Raw genomic sequence first — 16,932 nt, 5'->3', positions numbered from 1 at the left:
ACAATGACTGCACCATTACCTAGAGCCCCGGAGCACCCAGCTTAGCTTACTGAAACACTGCAGACTAGTACTGAAGGTTGTCCAGCATTAGCATGGCTTGTTTAAGATGCAGATACAGCATGATCTTCTAGGATATTACCGTGATATAATTAACGTTTATTAACGCCCCACAGCTGCTAAGGGATATTATTTTAAGTTTCAAGAGGCTCCCAGAACTCAACTTTTGCCCCGAGAGCCAGAATACTCTCTCTGCCGAAAGATATTCCAGCCATTTGAAGAGTCCAAAGTAGTATTTTTTCTTCTTCTGATGTTCGTGTATTTTTCTGGATTTGTGTCTGCTAGAGCTCATAGGAGAACACACTAATCTGTTTCCTGTCTGTGTTTCCCGAGTGTGTTGATTGAATGTCTGTTGCGGTCGAAGTGCAGTCGAAATGCTGTCATTGTTGCCACCTCTTCCTCTTCTCCCTGCCAGCACATTACACAGAGAGGCAGGCTAATCGCAGCTGCCAAACTTTACATCACTCTACTGACCTGCTTATGCACACAAATTCTTTTCAGCATTTTGCGTGTGTGACTGTATATTTGTTATGTATTTCTTTGTGTATACAGTGTGTCTGTAAGATTGGGTGAACAGTGTGTACGCACACTGTCTTTTGTGTGTACGCACACTGTCTTTTGTGTGCGTCACCTCTGTTGCACTTGTCCTGACACCTTACTGTAGACGAGACTTTTATCATGTGATAATGGCAAGATGTGTCAAGCGATGCTGCAAGAGGAAGGTTCACACAAAAAAGAGAGAACAAACTCTGCACTGAATCTTCTTGGGTGTGGTTTCGACTCGTGCTGCTTTGGAAAGGCTGAATATGTCGGGCAACAGCATCCATCACATCCAGAGGGCATTTAACCAATGCAAAGAGATGGGTCAGACAATGATACAGCAGAGGGAGGCTTGGCAGTCATTCTAGGTCAACAGTGGACACAACACAATGTCATCTCAAAACATCAGCCTCAAACAGCTTATAAAATCATACTGAAATCAAATCTGTGGGGCATGAATCTAATCCCTGTTTAGAGTCCCTAATGTGCTTTTCAAAAATATAAAATGCTTTTTGACGGGTGCTTGACACCAGTTTACATTAAGCTTTTTCCCAGGATGTTGAAAGGCCTAAAGGTTTGAAAAGTGGATTTCTGTTCACCATATCTTTCCAATACAGCCCACTGTTTGTGCAAACATGAATCTAATAGTTACTTTCGTCCTACTCAAAGCTATTATACATAATTATATGGCACTGTCTGATTTTACATTAGGGGAATTTCTAGTACAAACAAATCTGAATAACTCCTGTGATCCCATCAATCAGCACATACACAAATATTTCAGGAAATTGCTCCCAACCCACATAACTTTGGATATTTAGAGAAACAAATATGAAGTTGGCACAATAACCTTCTCAAATACACAAAGTATTATTTATTAGTTTTTCGTATATGTCTTCATACAGTTGTTATTGGTATTGCAAGGGATTTGTTGTGTTAATGTTTGTTGTGTTTACCTTTTCAGTGTGACTAAGAAAATGTGTAAGGTTATGGTATTTGTATCCTTATTAAAAAAAAAAAAAGCCTTATTCATCTATTTAAGGAACATTTATTTTAAATCCAATGTTGAGTTATCAGTAAAACAGTGCTCTAATTAAACAGCTTTAATCTGTAGCTTTCCTAAATAAACTGGTTGTGTGTTTAATAGTGGTGTTTCAGTTTGACCAAGTATCTAAGCTTTATTTTTCATCATAATCAAATAGACACTTTAATACATTTCGAATTTAAAAGTACATTGATCACACAGCTTGACTGAATTAAAGAAGGAACGTACCGAGTTCTAAATTCACAAATGGACTCCTCACAACTCGTCATCTTGAGCAAAGCTAGTTTTAGCTAGAAACAATCTTTCTACCAAATGCTGAGGTACAATATTATTTCCAACCCTTTCTTTTAACGTTCCTGTTAGACATTGAGCATGTCGACCCTCAAGAATGATTAGCAACCGTGATTGTATGTGTTGGAATAACCATATCAGTGCAAAAGACTTGTGTTACGCCGGAACATGTTAGCTACTTGATCACAGAGACTTGGTCATTTTCGCATGTCAAAATTGAAAGTGTATATTCCCTCCTATATAAAAACAACTTTAAGAGCCAAATACAGGTTCTTAAACGGCTGGAAAACTGCATGTCACCCCTTTTTTCCAAATCAGCTTGTTTTACTTGGATGTACCATACATATTTTCTTTTAATGGATGATATTTATCGTTGAAATGTGCTCCACCTCTCTCTTATCTTCCTCTGGTCTGTTCCTCCAGGTAGGCTGGTGGGAGAACGGCGTGCTGAGGCTCCGGTACCCGGCATGGTCCCGCTACGGGCCATTCCTTAAACCACCTGACGATGCCCAGCACCTGCGCGTTGTCACACTGGAGGAGCGGCCATTTGTCATTGTGGAGCTGGCAGACGCTGCATCCGGGACCTGCATCCGTGACTCGGTGCCCTGCAGACGACCCCTTAACGCCAGGTATGAGTCCTTTAGATCTAAGGTCTATGGGTCCCAGTGTTTTAACTAGGATTTTGATGTTGATGTTTATTAAAGCTGGACATAATAATCATCATCAAGGAGATCAAATGAAAAAGACAGAGATGTAGCCCTTACTTTATTTACCAGTGTTATGAATGGAGTTCCTCAGCTCCCATCATGGCATCCAGTGAAAGTGACATCAATCACTTATCAAAACTGTGGTCTCTTCACTCCCTGACCATAATCAATAACAGACTGCTCTCCAGAGGATCAGTGGAATGACTCAGGGTTCCTGAATCAGATACGACCACAGTGGAGCTTTATGGTTCATCAGCTTCTGAGGGATGACGGCACCTATCCTACACTGGTCGATCAAACCTGTCACCAACTGATGGGCCACAATATCTCTCCGCAGTGGCCATTTCATTCTGTTTTTCTCCTTTTCCTTTCCTCTCAGACTATAACACGCCACTCAGGATGCACACTTTTAAGGCTTATTATTTGACACTATTACTCAGATTTTTAAAAACGTTTTTTCCTCTTTCACAGTGTCATCCATGAGGGCGTGGCTCCCATGAAGCAGTGCTGCAAAGGCTTCTGCATTGACATCCTCAAGAGATTGGCCAAGATTGTCGGCTTCACCTATGACCTTTACTTAGTGACCAATGGGAAACATGGGAAGAAAATTGATGGGGTTTGGAACGGAATGATTGGAGAGGCAAGTCCCTGTGTGTGTGTGTGTGTGTGTGTGTGTGTGTGTGTGTGTGTGTGTGTTGTGTGTGTGTGTGTGTGTGTGTGTGTGTGTGTGTGTGTGTGTGTGTGTGTGTGTGTGTGTGTGTGTGTGTGTGTGTGTGTGTGTGTGTGTGTGTGTGTGTGTGTGTGTGTGTGTGTGTGTGTTGTGTGTGTGTGTGTGTGTGTGTGTGTGTGTGTGTGTGTGTGTGTGTGTGTGTGTGTGTGTGTGTGTGTGTGTGTGTGTGTGCTGTACGTGTCTGTACCTGTGGTTCTGCCTGTCTGCCTTTGTGAGCAATGTGTTCTCAATGTCGGTCACTTGCGCTCTTGTGAAGGTTGTTTGTGTGTGACTGTGAGTGTGTGTAAGTTTATATTTATGCCTCCACATATGTTTCGTTGCTTTTTCAGTCAAGAAGCTGCATAGTAATATTTCTGTTCCTGGGACCTGGGTGACCAGTTCGACGCTGTGTGCCACATCAATCGCTTTGAGAGTTATGGCCACTTAAAACTTAGCAACACTCAGACAGCTGTCATTTATTACACACCCACACACATTTGCAAACACAAATACTGATATGGAGGCTAAAAAATGCACAGTTACATAATTTAGACAGAGAAGTTAGATGGCTAACATATGCAACGAGCACACAGTCTCTTACAGTCTGTTCATCTGCACAGACACAAACATGAAGAAGCACAAAAACACACACGTTTTCAGACACCCCCTGGCTAGTTGTGATTTGTCCTTGATATTTTCACAGCAATACACACTGGGGTTCATGATCTCCCATCAAGAAAGAAACAGAGATGCTGGCTTAAAAAAAAACAGAAACAGGCACACACAAACAAACAAGCGCGCACACATGCTCACATACTGGGATCGATACGGCGCTGCTGTTTCATTGAAGCAGCCCGCTGTTTCTATCTTTGTCCCAGAGGAAACTTGCCAAACGCCAGTTGTCACAGGTTCCCAACAGTTCCACCACGCTCTCCTGCTCTATCATTTATAACTTGAGCCGGGGCCAGCGCTGTCAGTCGAATCTATTTTCATATGCAAAAGGCCAAGCAATTTTTGTTTACAAAAACTAATGTCTGTCTTTTGATCAGATGTTCCAAAGCTGCCATTCTTTGATCAGGTAATCCAGAGACTTGGCAAAGTTGAGGGGAGGGTGCTTTGCTTTCCGCTTCGCTTTATTTTTCTGCTGATTTGCTCTGAAGAGCGGATGTGCCATGTCTAATGTAGATTAACATTTCACTTGTACAATCAGCACACACAGCAGTTTTCAGGTTTTGTAGATGGTGGCAGGGGGGTGAAGGGCCCTACCCTCATTTTATATGCTAAAGAGATGCAGAAGAGACACGTGTTCAGTCTTTGTACCAGATTGAATCCTTGGCCTTTTCCCATGCAGGCATATTTGAGGAAGTACAAAGGGTCAGGGTGCAGAAATGTCACCATCTCACCTGGACATAAACCTTTGTGAACTGTAAAAGATTGGTTTTGTCGTTCTGAAACCTCCACAGGAATTACCCATTATTAGATTTGTGTCTCACGCTGATTCTCGTTCCCTGTAGGTGGTGTACAAGCGAGCCGACATGGCCATTGGCTCGCTGACTATCAATGAGGAGAGGTCGGAGGTCGTGGATTTTTCCGTCCCCTTTGTGGAGACGGGGATCAGTGTCATGGTCTCCCGTAGCAACGGAACTGTATCACCATCCGCTTTCTTAGGTGAGGCGTGTTTGTGTGAGAAGCCCCGCTGATGTACAGAATCTAATCTAATCGGGAAGTGTTGAGTTTGCATAAAGCAGTCTTTGGCTGCTGGTCCTTACATCTAGATTAGCCCTTACTGCTGCTCGTGTCTTCACAACTTGTAGTTTCACTCTGTCAGCAGACTCGAGGCTCCGGCGGGAAAACATTTATTGGCCTGTAGACTGCATCAAGATGATTGTTAAAAGAGAAGCAGTGTTAGGTGGAGCTATTTTCACTGCCTATGGTGCTCTTTCCCTTTGTATACAGTATATAGTACATAATGTGCCAGGGTTATTAAACGCTCTTGATCCTTCTATAAACCAGTTTTTAATTACCATGATCTGAAATCTGACTGTAGTTTTAGTCTTCAATCATATATTGAGTCTTCTCTCGTCTGTTCCAAGTGCACAGACTGAACTAGGAAAGAAAGCTTTTATGTGCTCTGCTTCCCGCACTTGAAATAGCCTTCAAAAAGACTTGAAACTAAGAGAATTGGCCTCTCTGTCTGATTCTAAAGCTCTTAAAGGAACAATTGTGAACAGATCTTGTCACTTCGCATAGTTATTTTAACATTATCTACAAATTAATGTATTTCTGTATTTGTTCTTGCTGTGATTCTTTTGCAATGTATTATGCTTTGTGAAAGTGATGGTTCATCTCAACTAATCTGGAAAAACAAATAATAATGATGATATTAATAATATATGAATGCAGTGGTTTAATAAGCCCTTGTGTTATATGTTAATTTCCTCCCTTTGCTTTATTTCAAAGAGCCCTACAGTCCCGCGGTGTGGGTGATGATGTTCGTCATGTGCCTGACCGTAGTAGCTGTGACCGTCTTCATATTTGAGTTCTTCAGCCCTGTGGGCTACAATCGCAGTCTCGCGAACGGCAAGAGTGAGTGACGGATCAAAGATGTCAGTCTTTCTGTCTGATAGATGGCTCTGCGTGCAGTCCGCTGCTTTTGCCACAGGGATTACATTTTAAATTAAATTTAGTATGATAATGCATTTTTTTATTTCTTTAAAAAAAAAAATCTTGCTGTCTGATTGGTCAGTTGTCACATTCAGAATGCAGCCATTTACATTTTGAATGCGCTTCCCTAAATCCTTTACTGTGAGTGTGGCGAAGAGGACATTTTACCTTCAGTATGTTGAACTGCATCCAAGTATTCTCAATATTGAAGCAGCCATTTATTATTCAACAGCATAGTTTGTACCCCTGTGATATTCAGTATGCCTGATACCCGACTCGCCTCTTTTACTGCATGATTGCTGTGCTCTACATAATTGTACCTCTCTGTCATCCTCCTATATATCCCTCTCATTCACTCTCATCCCTCTCCTTCCTTCCTCCTTTACTCCTGTTGTATAAAGAGTGTTTGATCCCTTTGAATGGTGACTTGCACCATGTGGTTTAATCATTTGTAAGATTACGAACTGTAGCAGCTGAATTGAAGGCTGCAAACCTTAAAACGTATAGTCACCGCTTTGTGAGCTTTGTTGTCAATGAGCCAGAGTCAGTGAAGTTTCATTTGACCGGATGCTGCATCTGTAGTCACACATTCATGAATTCACAATTGGGCCGTGTACGGGCTGGATCTGATCTAGAAAAAAAACTAATGTTACAACAATTCATTACGGTCTCTTTTTCCTCTCTCTTTCATATTTCCCACTGCATTATTTTGTCCAGAGGCTGGAGGCTCTACTTTCACTATAGGGAAGTCGGTATGGCTTTTGTGGGCTATTGTCTTCAACAACTCTGTGCCAGTGGAGAACCCCAGAGGAACCACCAGCAAGATCATGGTGCTGATCTGGGCCTTCTTCGCTGTCATCTTTCTGGCCTCCTACACTGCTAACCTGGCTGCTTTCATGATCCAGGAGGAGTACATTGACACAGTGTCAGGGCTCTCGGACAAAAAGGTACCTCGTTGGCGGAATACTGATTAAGTAGGGGGAAAGCAGAAGGAGAATTAAAGTCTTAGAGTGAGCCAAATCCGGTGCATTTGAATGTTAAATTGATTAAAGCGCGGGAATTTAGAATATGAATAAAATCCCATTTAACATAACTCAATTATCACAGTTCTTGAATGCTTTAAAGTCAGTACTAAATGCTTCTTTAAGTCCACACACTGCACTCTTCTGAATGATTTGACTGTGCATGGAGTGTTGTAAGTCTGGAGAGTGGACAGAAATAGGTCAGACAGATTGGTGCACAGCCTGGTGTGTCTCATGCCCCTTCCGTCTCCCTCCCTTTTCTCCGATAGTTTCAGCATCCCGAGGAGCAGTACCCACCTCTGAAGTTTGGCACGGTGCCCAACGGGAGCACGGAAAAAAACATCCGCTCCAACTACCCAGACATGCACCAGTACATGGGCAAATACAACCAGAGAGGAGTGGAGGACGCCATAACGAACCTAAAGACTGGGTCCGTCTGCTTCAACATCATATTCATTCCGTCACATTCACCCGTTTCTTTTTTGATCATCTAACTCTGTGTATCTGCGTTTACATTCAAGCATGCTTTTCAAACTTTTGTTTCTAAGATCAGACATTAGATTTGATAAACAGAAAGTTGCTAGAAAAAGTTCACACCCTCCTGTGGTAAACCTAAAACTATATTTTTGTTTTCTTGAGAGATACAATCTCTATGCCAAATAAGTTTACAAGACAGCAATAACAACAACAACCAAGATGCTCATATAACAAATGATTAAGTACTAATCCAAGAATAAAAAGTCAAATGAATGTTCTGCCTACAAACAGTTAACTCTATTTCAATTACCACGTTTAATTGTTTTAATGTTCTCCCTCTCTCAATAACAGGCTATTATACGCAGCTGCATTCTTTTCAACTCTGAATAATATTTCACATCTTTTCTCACACTTTCCGTCACACTTTCTGCTTTCCACCTGTACTCTCTTTCTATCTCCACCTTCACCTCTCTCTCCACCCACCCGCACAGTGCGAGCAGCATTCCCTCTTCAGTTTCTAGTAGAATCTCTATCACCCGTCATGTGTCGGATAATCCCAGTTTACTCTTTCCTAAGCCCCTGTCATCATTTCTCCCTCCCCACTGCCTCCACACCACAATTATGACTCAGTGTTAACATGTACAAAAATGAGAAACTCCTGCTTTTCTTCTGCCGTCTTTTTTCTCTTCCCTACTGCTTAGCCTTTCGTTCTTCTCAACCCTCATCTGCTCTTTTATCTTACCATTTCCCTCTTTTGGTCCATTCTTTCCCCTCCCAGTGTGCTTTCTCGGTGTGTCTGTATTTAAACTTTATAATCCTCATCACTCTCCGGCTCTATCCCGTGTCTTTTCCCCCTGAAGTGTGTAAATCTTTTTCCTTTCTCTTTCTCTCTCGGCCTCTCTCTCTCTCTCTCCTGTCACTGCGCTCTTCGCACCATATAAATCCCCACCACCCTCCTCCTCCTCCTCCACCACCTTCCCGCTCCTTCTTACTCACACATCTTTCCCTGATCTCCTTCTTATTTTATTCTCCTTGTTTTCACGGTTTCCGCCAAACCTGCTTCACTATTCCATCCACCGTTCTTTATTCTTGTTATGATTTAACTTTTCATGGCCTCTCTATCATTCCGTGTGCCTGTCTGCCGCATATGTTTGCACCCTAACTCTCTTCCCAGGTACATCGCAGAAATCCACCTTTCTTCCTCCTCCCCATGCCTCAGCCAGTCTCTCCACACCTCTGCGCCCTCTCTCCCAATAAATGATGAATGTATTCTCCCTTCATCCCTTTACAGGAAACTGGATGCTTTTATTTATGATGCTGCAGTATTGAACTATATGGCCAGGAAGGACGAAGGTTGTAAGGTAAGGACAAATTTACACAGGGCACTTTTGCTCGCATACTAAATTCAACGCATACATATGCCTGTCTCTTGGCCAGTTTTTCACCCTTCTGCACATTGTCCTTTTTCCAAGGTGATGACCATAGGCTCGGGGAAGGTTTTTGCCACCACAGGCTACGGTATCGCCCTGCACAAAAACTCACGCTGGAAACGTCCTCTTGACCTGGCCCTGTTGCAGCTGGTGGGAGATGGTGAGAACTGTGTGAAGGGGAACATAATTAGAACAATGGAGGGGCAATGGGAAGGTTATGGGTAAAATGACAGGATGGAGAAACGAGCGTCAGAGTAGCTCTAGGGTGGGGGGTGGATGGAGGACACGGGGGGCGGGGGGGGTAGATGAATGAGAGGATGAGAAGTGGATGGGGGGGGGAGTGCAAGATGTGGAGAGAGTGATGGCTGTAAGGTGTTTCGATTGTGTGGGAATAATGGTGTGTAGGAGAGGGCTGACGACGATGGTTGAGGGGTTTGTAGGGCTTTTTATTGGCTACCAGAGAGGAGGGGAAAAGGAAGGAGATGTAGAAGCAAGAGGGTCTATTGTTGGTTTCAAGCATTGAAGATATATTTTGACTTTGATGGTGAATGTTCAAATGTCACTCATCTCAATCTATCCCTCTTTCCCCCTCTTCCTGCTCATGGGGTTACTGGTAGCAGACACAAATGTACTTGTTTGAGTCAGTTTTCGTCTCAACTCGGTGGTGACAGATTCACACTCTTTACAGATTAGCTGAGACTGACAGAGAGAGCGAGGAAGTGTGAAGTGGGGAATATATACAAAAACAAAGAGAAACACCTGAAAATACCCTGAACATGAGATGATGGCACAGAAGCAAGCAGAGACACAAAAACGGATCATACAGAATAATTAGATAATTGACAGCTATTATTATTATACTATTTGTCCGCTGCAAATACATGTGTATAGAATTAATACATGGGAGGACAGGTCCTTGTTTTGACAGAGATAATCTGTTCTTTCATTAGTTGGCAGTTCAGTAATGCTTGATTCCCATTTACACAGTTTGCCACACGGATTTAATGTCTCAATCGGATGCTGCTTGTTTGGCTTTTTCTTATGTTTTAAATCAGCTTTGCTTATGGTGTAGCGGACAAAGCCCTTTAGCTGTTTCTGGCACGCGGACACTTTAGCTGCTTACACACTGATAATGCCAATATCTATTAAATAAGACCATGGTCTGGAGCTGAATGTTGGACCTGAGAAACGGGTGTGTGTGCTAGAAAAACAGAGAGCCCAGACAGCGTTGACATGCTATGTCTGTTGTTTGTTTTAATTTGAAGTGCATTCCCTTGTCCTTGCTTATGTTCTGTGCACCTCTTAGCATCAGCTGTGCACGCTGGATGGATCTGGGGAGTGTTGAACGCTGAGGTTTCTGGTTGTAGGCAGGCATTATTGGAGTGGATTACTAAGGAAGAGGATTAGTTTGTTTGGATGTGGAGGGAGGGAGTGGGGGGGTTCACTTTCAGCGTGCCCTCAAAGAATGCATCTCAACAATCGCCCTGCGGCTCAAGGAGTCTGCATCACACCTTCAGCCGGGCTAAATCATGTCACAGTGTTACATCATTATTGTACCATGCCGTGTTGAGTCATATCATTTTACAACTGCATTAGAGCGGCACTAGAGAAGTCCGCCGAGGCTTTGTCAGCCCTGTGAGTGTATTGTTGCTCCCTCTGGTGATTCATGGCAGGGCTTTAAGAGGAGGTTCATTGATCTCACTACAACTTGTATACTGATAAAGGCAGAACTGCTGAGTTGCAAGATTCCCTTTTTCTCCGCTTATCAGATCCCCTTCTATTTTTTGCATAGTATCAGGATTTTGATTCGAATAATATATTATTCAGTGAGTAGATATTAAAATATGTGAGAAGCTGGGATTACAGCTTCTGGCTCGCAGGGCGGTTTTTTTTTTTTCTCTTCAGAAATCTTGCAGTGAATGCCGAGAGGTTTTTCATGTTGTGATAAAAGCACAGTATTGTACAGGTCATGGTTTACTGCGCAACAACTATGGAGCTCAGCGTCTCTGGACATGTCTGGCACCATGCCACATCTGGCACAATGCAAGCATGCACTTGCACTTTACACACAAATACAGTTTCCTTTATTAAATGATGTCTTTGTGCTGCATGCCAGCTTCGTGTTTGCAGTGTGCCAGCTCTACCTGACCTGAACTGCCAGTAACGACAGAGGTGGAGTGTGGATTTGACACACCTGTCAGATTTGGCAGGCATGAGCTGGCTGCGACTGAGAGCTAGAGACAACTGCCATCACAAAGGCCTAAGGGAGGAAAGAAACCTGCGCGGTGAAAAGAGTCGGATTGTAAAAGCCGGAGAGGAAGAGCCACAAGATGAATCACTGGAAGTCAAATGGCAGGAAAGCCAGGAGATGAGACTTAGAGCTTAGAGAAAGGATTCGACTGGAGCTTGTGAAGTGGAGTACAGACACGAGACTACCTGTTTATCTGCGTCTTCACTAGGACACTTGCTGTTTTCACTTCAGGCGCCTGTTTGGACACACAGCTGTTACTGAAGGTCAATGACACCGATAAATCCTCTTCAATTGAGCTCCGCTCCGGAGTTAAAGACTGCATTTTGTGTCTTGGACTGTATGTTTGTATGAATAAATCAGAGGAAGGGAGTTGTTACCTGAGTCTGCCAGTGGGCTGCAGTAGCGCAGTGTCCATCTGTTGCTGTAGCTGTAGGCCACGGCTGATTGGCTAACGATGTTCTACAGGAGACACATTAGCCAGATCACACAGATGACTGATTCGGCTTCATCTAAGCTACGCAAGCTTGGTTAACGATCACACAAATGAAAAGCTCAATCTTGAGTTTTCGCAGAGCGGTGTAGTGTTGCAAGTGGGTGCGTGACTTTTAAACCCCACTCTAGCACTTTGACTTAGGGATAGAGCAGAGGCTGTAACATGCAGTTAAATGCAACCTTCACACCCGGTTACTGCAGGGCTGCTCATCCTAACATTGCTATTAATGTAACAGAAAGCTCTCATTATGAGTCCTGTTGGAGAATACACCTCTTTGATTCCATCATGAATCATGCACTACACCTTCCAGCTGTCCATCACTATGGTTACACCAGCAACCCCTGCAGCCAATCACAGGTTTAGCAGGGCAGCTGAGATTCGTTAGGCCAGTGAGATCATAAGTGAAGAGACAGGGTGGTGGGTAAAGCGGTCTTTCCTGGTTCCTGGTAGGTTAACAGATGGGAATCTTGAATCCTCCAGAGCTTACCACCTTGATGGAGATTCTGACCATCCCTCCAGCACAATTAAATGATTATGATCTTCTCCCTCTGCCTCTGTCTCTGTCCCTTCCCATCATCTCTCTCTTCACAATTTTTCCTCTTTCTTTCTCCCCTCATCCTGTTCAAGCTGAAGAGTGTTCTTGCAGTTTGTCATAATGACACAATCTCAGCCTCTCATCCTCCATCTCTGCTTCCCTTGTTGCAGCTCCCTCTAACTCGCCCCGTGCCTCTGTCTGTCTCATTTCCCCTGATGCGCTCGTGGACAGAGAAAGAATGCCGCTTCCTCTCTCTCTTTGTAAAATATTCTTCTCAACTCTCTCGTTACCTCTCTCCCTCTCTTCCATGCTTGTTCAACCTGTATCCCACCACCTCACCGTGGCTCCTGGTCTCCCTCTTCTCCTCATTTACTCTGGGTTACAATGTTGAGATTAGGTTGTCGGTGCCATTTTACTTCTCAGTGCTGCTTCATTGTTTTGGACTCTCTCTTTCTGTCTCGGGCGCCAACCTCTTTGTTACTTTGGACACAGTGCTGCTTTTTGTATACTGACCTATGACCTTGAGAAGTCACCTTGGATAATGGGCAAATGGCAAGCAATACTGTAGACTTGTACTTTAGTGCTTATTAGCCTTTTCTGTCTCCCTGTGTGCCCCTTGTCTCTTCCTATTGCCTCTTATATCTATCGTCTGTCTGTACTTCCTTTCTGTCTCTACAACCTTGAAATAACCCCTGAATCCTACCAACGTGATCCCGTCTCTCACTTCTTAACCCCTTTCCCTTTCTTACTTTCCATTATTTTCTTTTTTGTATTAATATTGTGCATTTCTTCCTCCTCTTCTTTCTCTGTATGTTATCCTCCTTTACTTTGACCACCTTGTAACCTTATTCATTTCCCGCTTCCTGCTTCTCTCTCTCGTCCTCCCCCCTTCCAGATGAGATTGAAATGCTGGAGCGCCTTTGGCTGTCTGGGATCTGCCATAATGACAAAATTGAGGTGATGAGCAGTAAACTGGATATTGACAACATGGCTGGTGTTTTCTACATGCTGCTGGTGGCCATGGGCCTCAGTCTGCTGGTGTTTGCCTGGGAACACTTGGTCTACTGGAAGCTGCGCCACTGCATGGCCACCAGTTCTGGCAAATTGGACTTTCTCCTGGCAATCAGCAGAGTAAGTGCTTTTGTCTGTCAGTGTGCATGTGCGTGTGTGTGTTCAGCGCACACAATGTCTTAGTGTTCTGCAGGCATTCAGAGTTTAAGTGTCTGACATTTTTATATCCACATTTCAACTGCTTATGTTTTAACTCCATTAAAATCCTTTTTAGTGGCATCGATGGGGTGTTTTAAAATTATAGAGCACTTAAACTACTCTTATCAGGACAACAAGATTGATACCAAAGCTGTGCATGTAACCAGATGCACACACATGTTCAAGACCATGTGTGTCCTTATCTCTTACTCAGTCTGAGTGTGAGAAAGTGTGAGGTCTAGGGTCAATTCAATTCCACTCAGTCAATTCGGGAGATTAATTGAAATTCAATTCTGCTCACATCCTGGATATCCTGTTCCTTTGACAGTGACCTTGACAGAAACAGCCCACACCATATGCGTGTGATTATTGTAGCACACAGATAATAATGTCTTCTTTTTCACTATCGTGGTTGTAATTTATGCATTTATGTATGCAATTTCATTAGGCAAACAATGCACAGCTGCACTATAAATAGGAATGGATGTTTTTCTGAAAAATAGCAATCTTGCATTTCTTTTGATAACTGGAACTTATTTGGACTTCTGTTTTATAATTTTCATCTCATCCACTTTCTCTGTCCCTATATCTCGCTTGTACATTCAGTAATAGAATGTATGTTGTACATGTGGGGCATCTGTAAGCATGTATGTTGTTAAATCTTTTGCCAATATATTCCTGCAACCTTATCTCGAATAAAACTTTTAGTTTGTATACATTTCCATTTCAGCAAATATTGTTTATTAAATTGTATTCCATGCTACACTGCATTTGAACTCTGACTCTGTGTTCTTGTTTTGTGCTCCCTTTTCTCTCAGGGCATGTATAGCTGCTGTAGTTTTGAAGATGAAACAACGCCAGGTGGAAGTAAAACTTTGCCAACTCATCACCACACTGCGATGGTTACAGTTCCGTCCAAGCCGCATGTTGTCTCAACGTCTAAGACCAACCCAGTCATTGCCATGGCGCAACAGCAGCAACCACAGCAACAGCAGCAACCACAGCCCGTCTACAAGACACCTCTACCGGGCTCTCCTCCCACCGTGGTGCATTCTGGGACTGCACTGGGTCCCTCAAATGCCCCCATAGCTGGTGCACCCCTCCCTTGTTCCACCTTCCTGCCCCGGTCAGACCGCAGACTGGCCGTGGTGGATCGCTGGAGGCTGCCAAAAACCGCTGCAGCTACAAACCCATTGGCTGTAAGGGGGGCAATCACTGACATGGGACCCTTTGCACAGAAAGTCCCACCAAACTGGGCTTCAGCTGCTGGAGGGGGTGGGGGACTTGATGGCTATAAGAGATACTATGGTCCCATTGACCCTGAGGGACTGGGGCCCTGCATGGAGCAGCAGGCAGGTTCCCAGACCCCCAAGACTATGCCCAGGGGCCACCCCCAGCCCCCTCCAGCCAGTGTGGCCTTCTATTCAGAAAAGGGCGTAGATCATGGGGTGGGGAAGAAGGTGGTGGGAGGTGGCAGCGGAGGTCAGGGGAAGGGGGCCGTTAAACCTCTGGGCACTCCCAGATTGCCTTCTAAGAGTCAGGCCCCTCTGCCCCCTACACCCCCGCTGCCACACCCCTCTCCCCCTCTCCCCTCATCCTTCTGGAGGAAGCGCAGGCCCAAGAAGCCTAAAGAGCCTGGAGGGCCTCTGTATGAGAACATTTTGCCACTGGGGCGGAGGGGAGGAGCACGAGATGGAGTGAGAGAGGGAGGAGGGAGGAGGGCACGCCCCCTCTCTCCCCCGCTCTCACTTCCTGTGCCAGTACCCCTCAGCCCCTCTTACACCCCTCCTTCGCCCTCCGCATCTTTGCACTATACGTCGTCCTCGTCTTCGTCGACCACCTCGTCCACATCCACGTCCTCATCTGCTTCATCTTCCCGCTCGACCTCTCCCACCTACTCTTACAGCTCCTCCAGGAGCACACGGGACAGGACTGGAGGAATAGATGGAGAGGATGATGATGACGATGAAGAGCTGACCGAAGAGTCGAGCCTCCTCCTTGGCAGGGGGAGGGAGAGGGAGCGCTCAATCATCCGGCCTCGCTCCTTCAGCCAAGGGCGTCTGCCACCACCCATTCCCCCCAGGAAACCACGCACGTCCTGGGGCGACAGAGAACGGGAACGAGAGAGGGAGAGGGGGGGAAGCCAACTGTCTCAGCTCCAAGAGTGGTGGGCAAGCTGGAGTGAGAGAGAAAGGGGTGGAGCAGGTGGAGATGCTGAAAGGCTCAAACGGGAAAAGAAGAGGAGGAAAGAGAAGGAGAAAGAGAAGAAGAAGAAGAAAAAGAACAAAAAGAGGAAAAAGAGGGAAGAGAGGGAAAGGGAGCGAGAGAGAGAAAGGAAGCGGCGAAAGGTTAAGAAGAAGAAGAAGAAGGAGCTAAAGACAAAGAAAAGGAAGAAATCAATTGGGGGGAGACGCTCGGAGCCAGAGGAGGGAGATGGAGAGGCAGAGAGGGAAGGGGAGGCAGAAGGAGAGATGGAAGGGGGACTACAAGACTACTCGTTCTCTGCTCAGTATCGGAGCACATTTGGGGAGAAGGGACGGGATTCTTGGGAAGGAGACAGGGTAGAGCGAGGGAGGAGGGAGGGAGGAGATGAGGGCAATGAACAGGAGGACAGTAGCAGGAGCAGGGAGAGGCGTCCCAAATCCTCACACTCTCATTCCAGACCTCGTATTCCCAGTAAGCGCTACCCGAACCTAAACAAACTCCCTGCATCCGTCAAATTCTGGGTGAATGGAAGAGGAGATGATTCTAACACTCCTCCAGCCTCCCTCCACCCTCTGTTGCCCTCCTCCAAGAGGAGAAAGAGTGGAGGGGTGGAGAGGGATGACAGCGGGAGGTTAGGAGAGCGGCGTCCTTTGTTAATGCATTATGAAAAAGAGAAAGCACAGACTAGAGAAGGGCCGTCCTTCCCCGAGTGGGACTCTGAGGATGGGGGGGAGGAGGATGATGAGGATGATGATGATGATGAGGAAGAGGAGGAGAGGGAGAGACAGAGGGAGAGGGGAAGGAGAGTAGGTAGGAGGGCAGTGTCTGAGTCAGAGAGGGACAGGGCCCGGGCAGAGGACAGTTATTCAGATGAGGGCTCGTCAGGGGAGTTTGGCCGCTTTGAAAGATACTGGGAAGGAGGTGCAGGGGGAGGCAGCGCTGGGATAGGGGGCATAGGCGGGGGGGGCTGGTTCTTTGGCACTTACCCCTCCAGAGAGAAAGGGGGGAGTATAAACAGTCGGGATGATTTGTTACTAGGAACTCGGGCAGAAGGGTGGATTGGTGCTGATTTCTTGGGTTCAGGGCCAGGAGTAGGTTGGGGCTCAGGGGGGAGGGAGTGGAGGACTCGGCTCCCAGTGGCCACCCCCCCCTGCAGCCTTCCCTCCACCGAGGAGGTACTGGTCCATGGACAAGATCCCTGTGAAGGGAGAGAAAAAGTGGAAGAGTAGAGGAGGGAAGAGCAAGGGGCGATCTCGAGACAGAGGGGGAGAAGCAGGACGAGCCACCATGTGTTCCT

General features: G+C 45.4%; 1 protein-coding gene across 1 annotated transcript in view; it reads left to right on the top strand.

Annotated features, from left to right (window-relative positions):
• Positions 1 to 16,932, top strand: part of LOC117480058 (glutamate receptor ionotropic, NMDA 2D) — a 41,893-nt gene extending 24,961 nt beyond the window's left edge. The window contains exons 7-17 of the mRNA XM_034127215.1: positions 2,357 to 2,562; positions 3,112 to 3,280; positions 4,864 to 5,017; positions 5,810 to 5,935; positions 6,731 to 6,960; positions 7,305 to 7,465; positions 8,804 to 8,873; positions 8,985 to 9,102; positions 13,117 to 13,352; positions 14,249 to 14,817; positions 14,929 to 16,932. Coding sequence (XP_033983106.1) covers positions 2,357 to 2,562; positions 3,112 to 3,280; positions 4,864 to 5,017; positions 5,810 to 5,935; positions 6,731 to 6,960; positions 7,305 to 7,465; positions 8,804 to 8,873; positions 8,985 to 9,102; positions 13,117 to 13,352; positions 14,249 to 14,817; positions 14,929 to 16,864 — 3,975 coding nt within the window. The 3' untranslated portion in view covers positions 16,865 to 16,932. The remainder of the gene's footprint in view (positions 1 to 2,356; positions 2,563 to 3,111; positions 3,281 to 4,863; positions 5,018 to 5,809; positions 5,936 to 6,730; positions 6,961 to 7,304; positions 7,466 to 8,803; positions 8,874 to 8,984; positions 9,103 to 13,116; positions 13,353 to 14,248; positions 14,818 to 14,928) is intronic.

Source organism: Trematomus bernacchii, unplaced genomic scaffold (assembly GCF_902827165.1).
Source record: "Trematomus bernacchii unplaced genomic scaffold, fTreBer1.1, whole genome shotgun sequence".
Lineage (NCBI taxonomy): Eukaryota > Metazoa > Chordata > Actinopteri > Perciformes > Nototheniidae > Trematomus > Trematomus bernacchii.
This window is presented reverse-complemented; position numbering and strand designations above follow the sequence as displayed.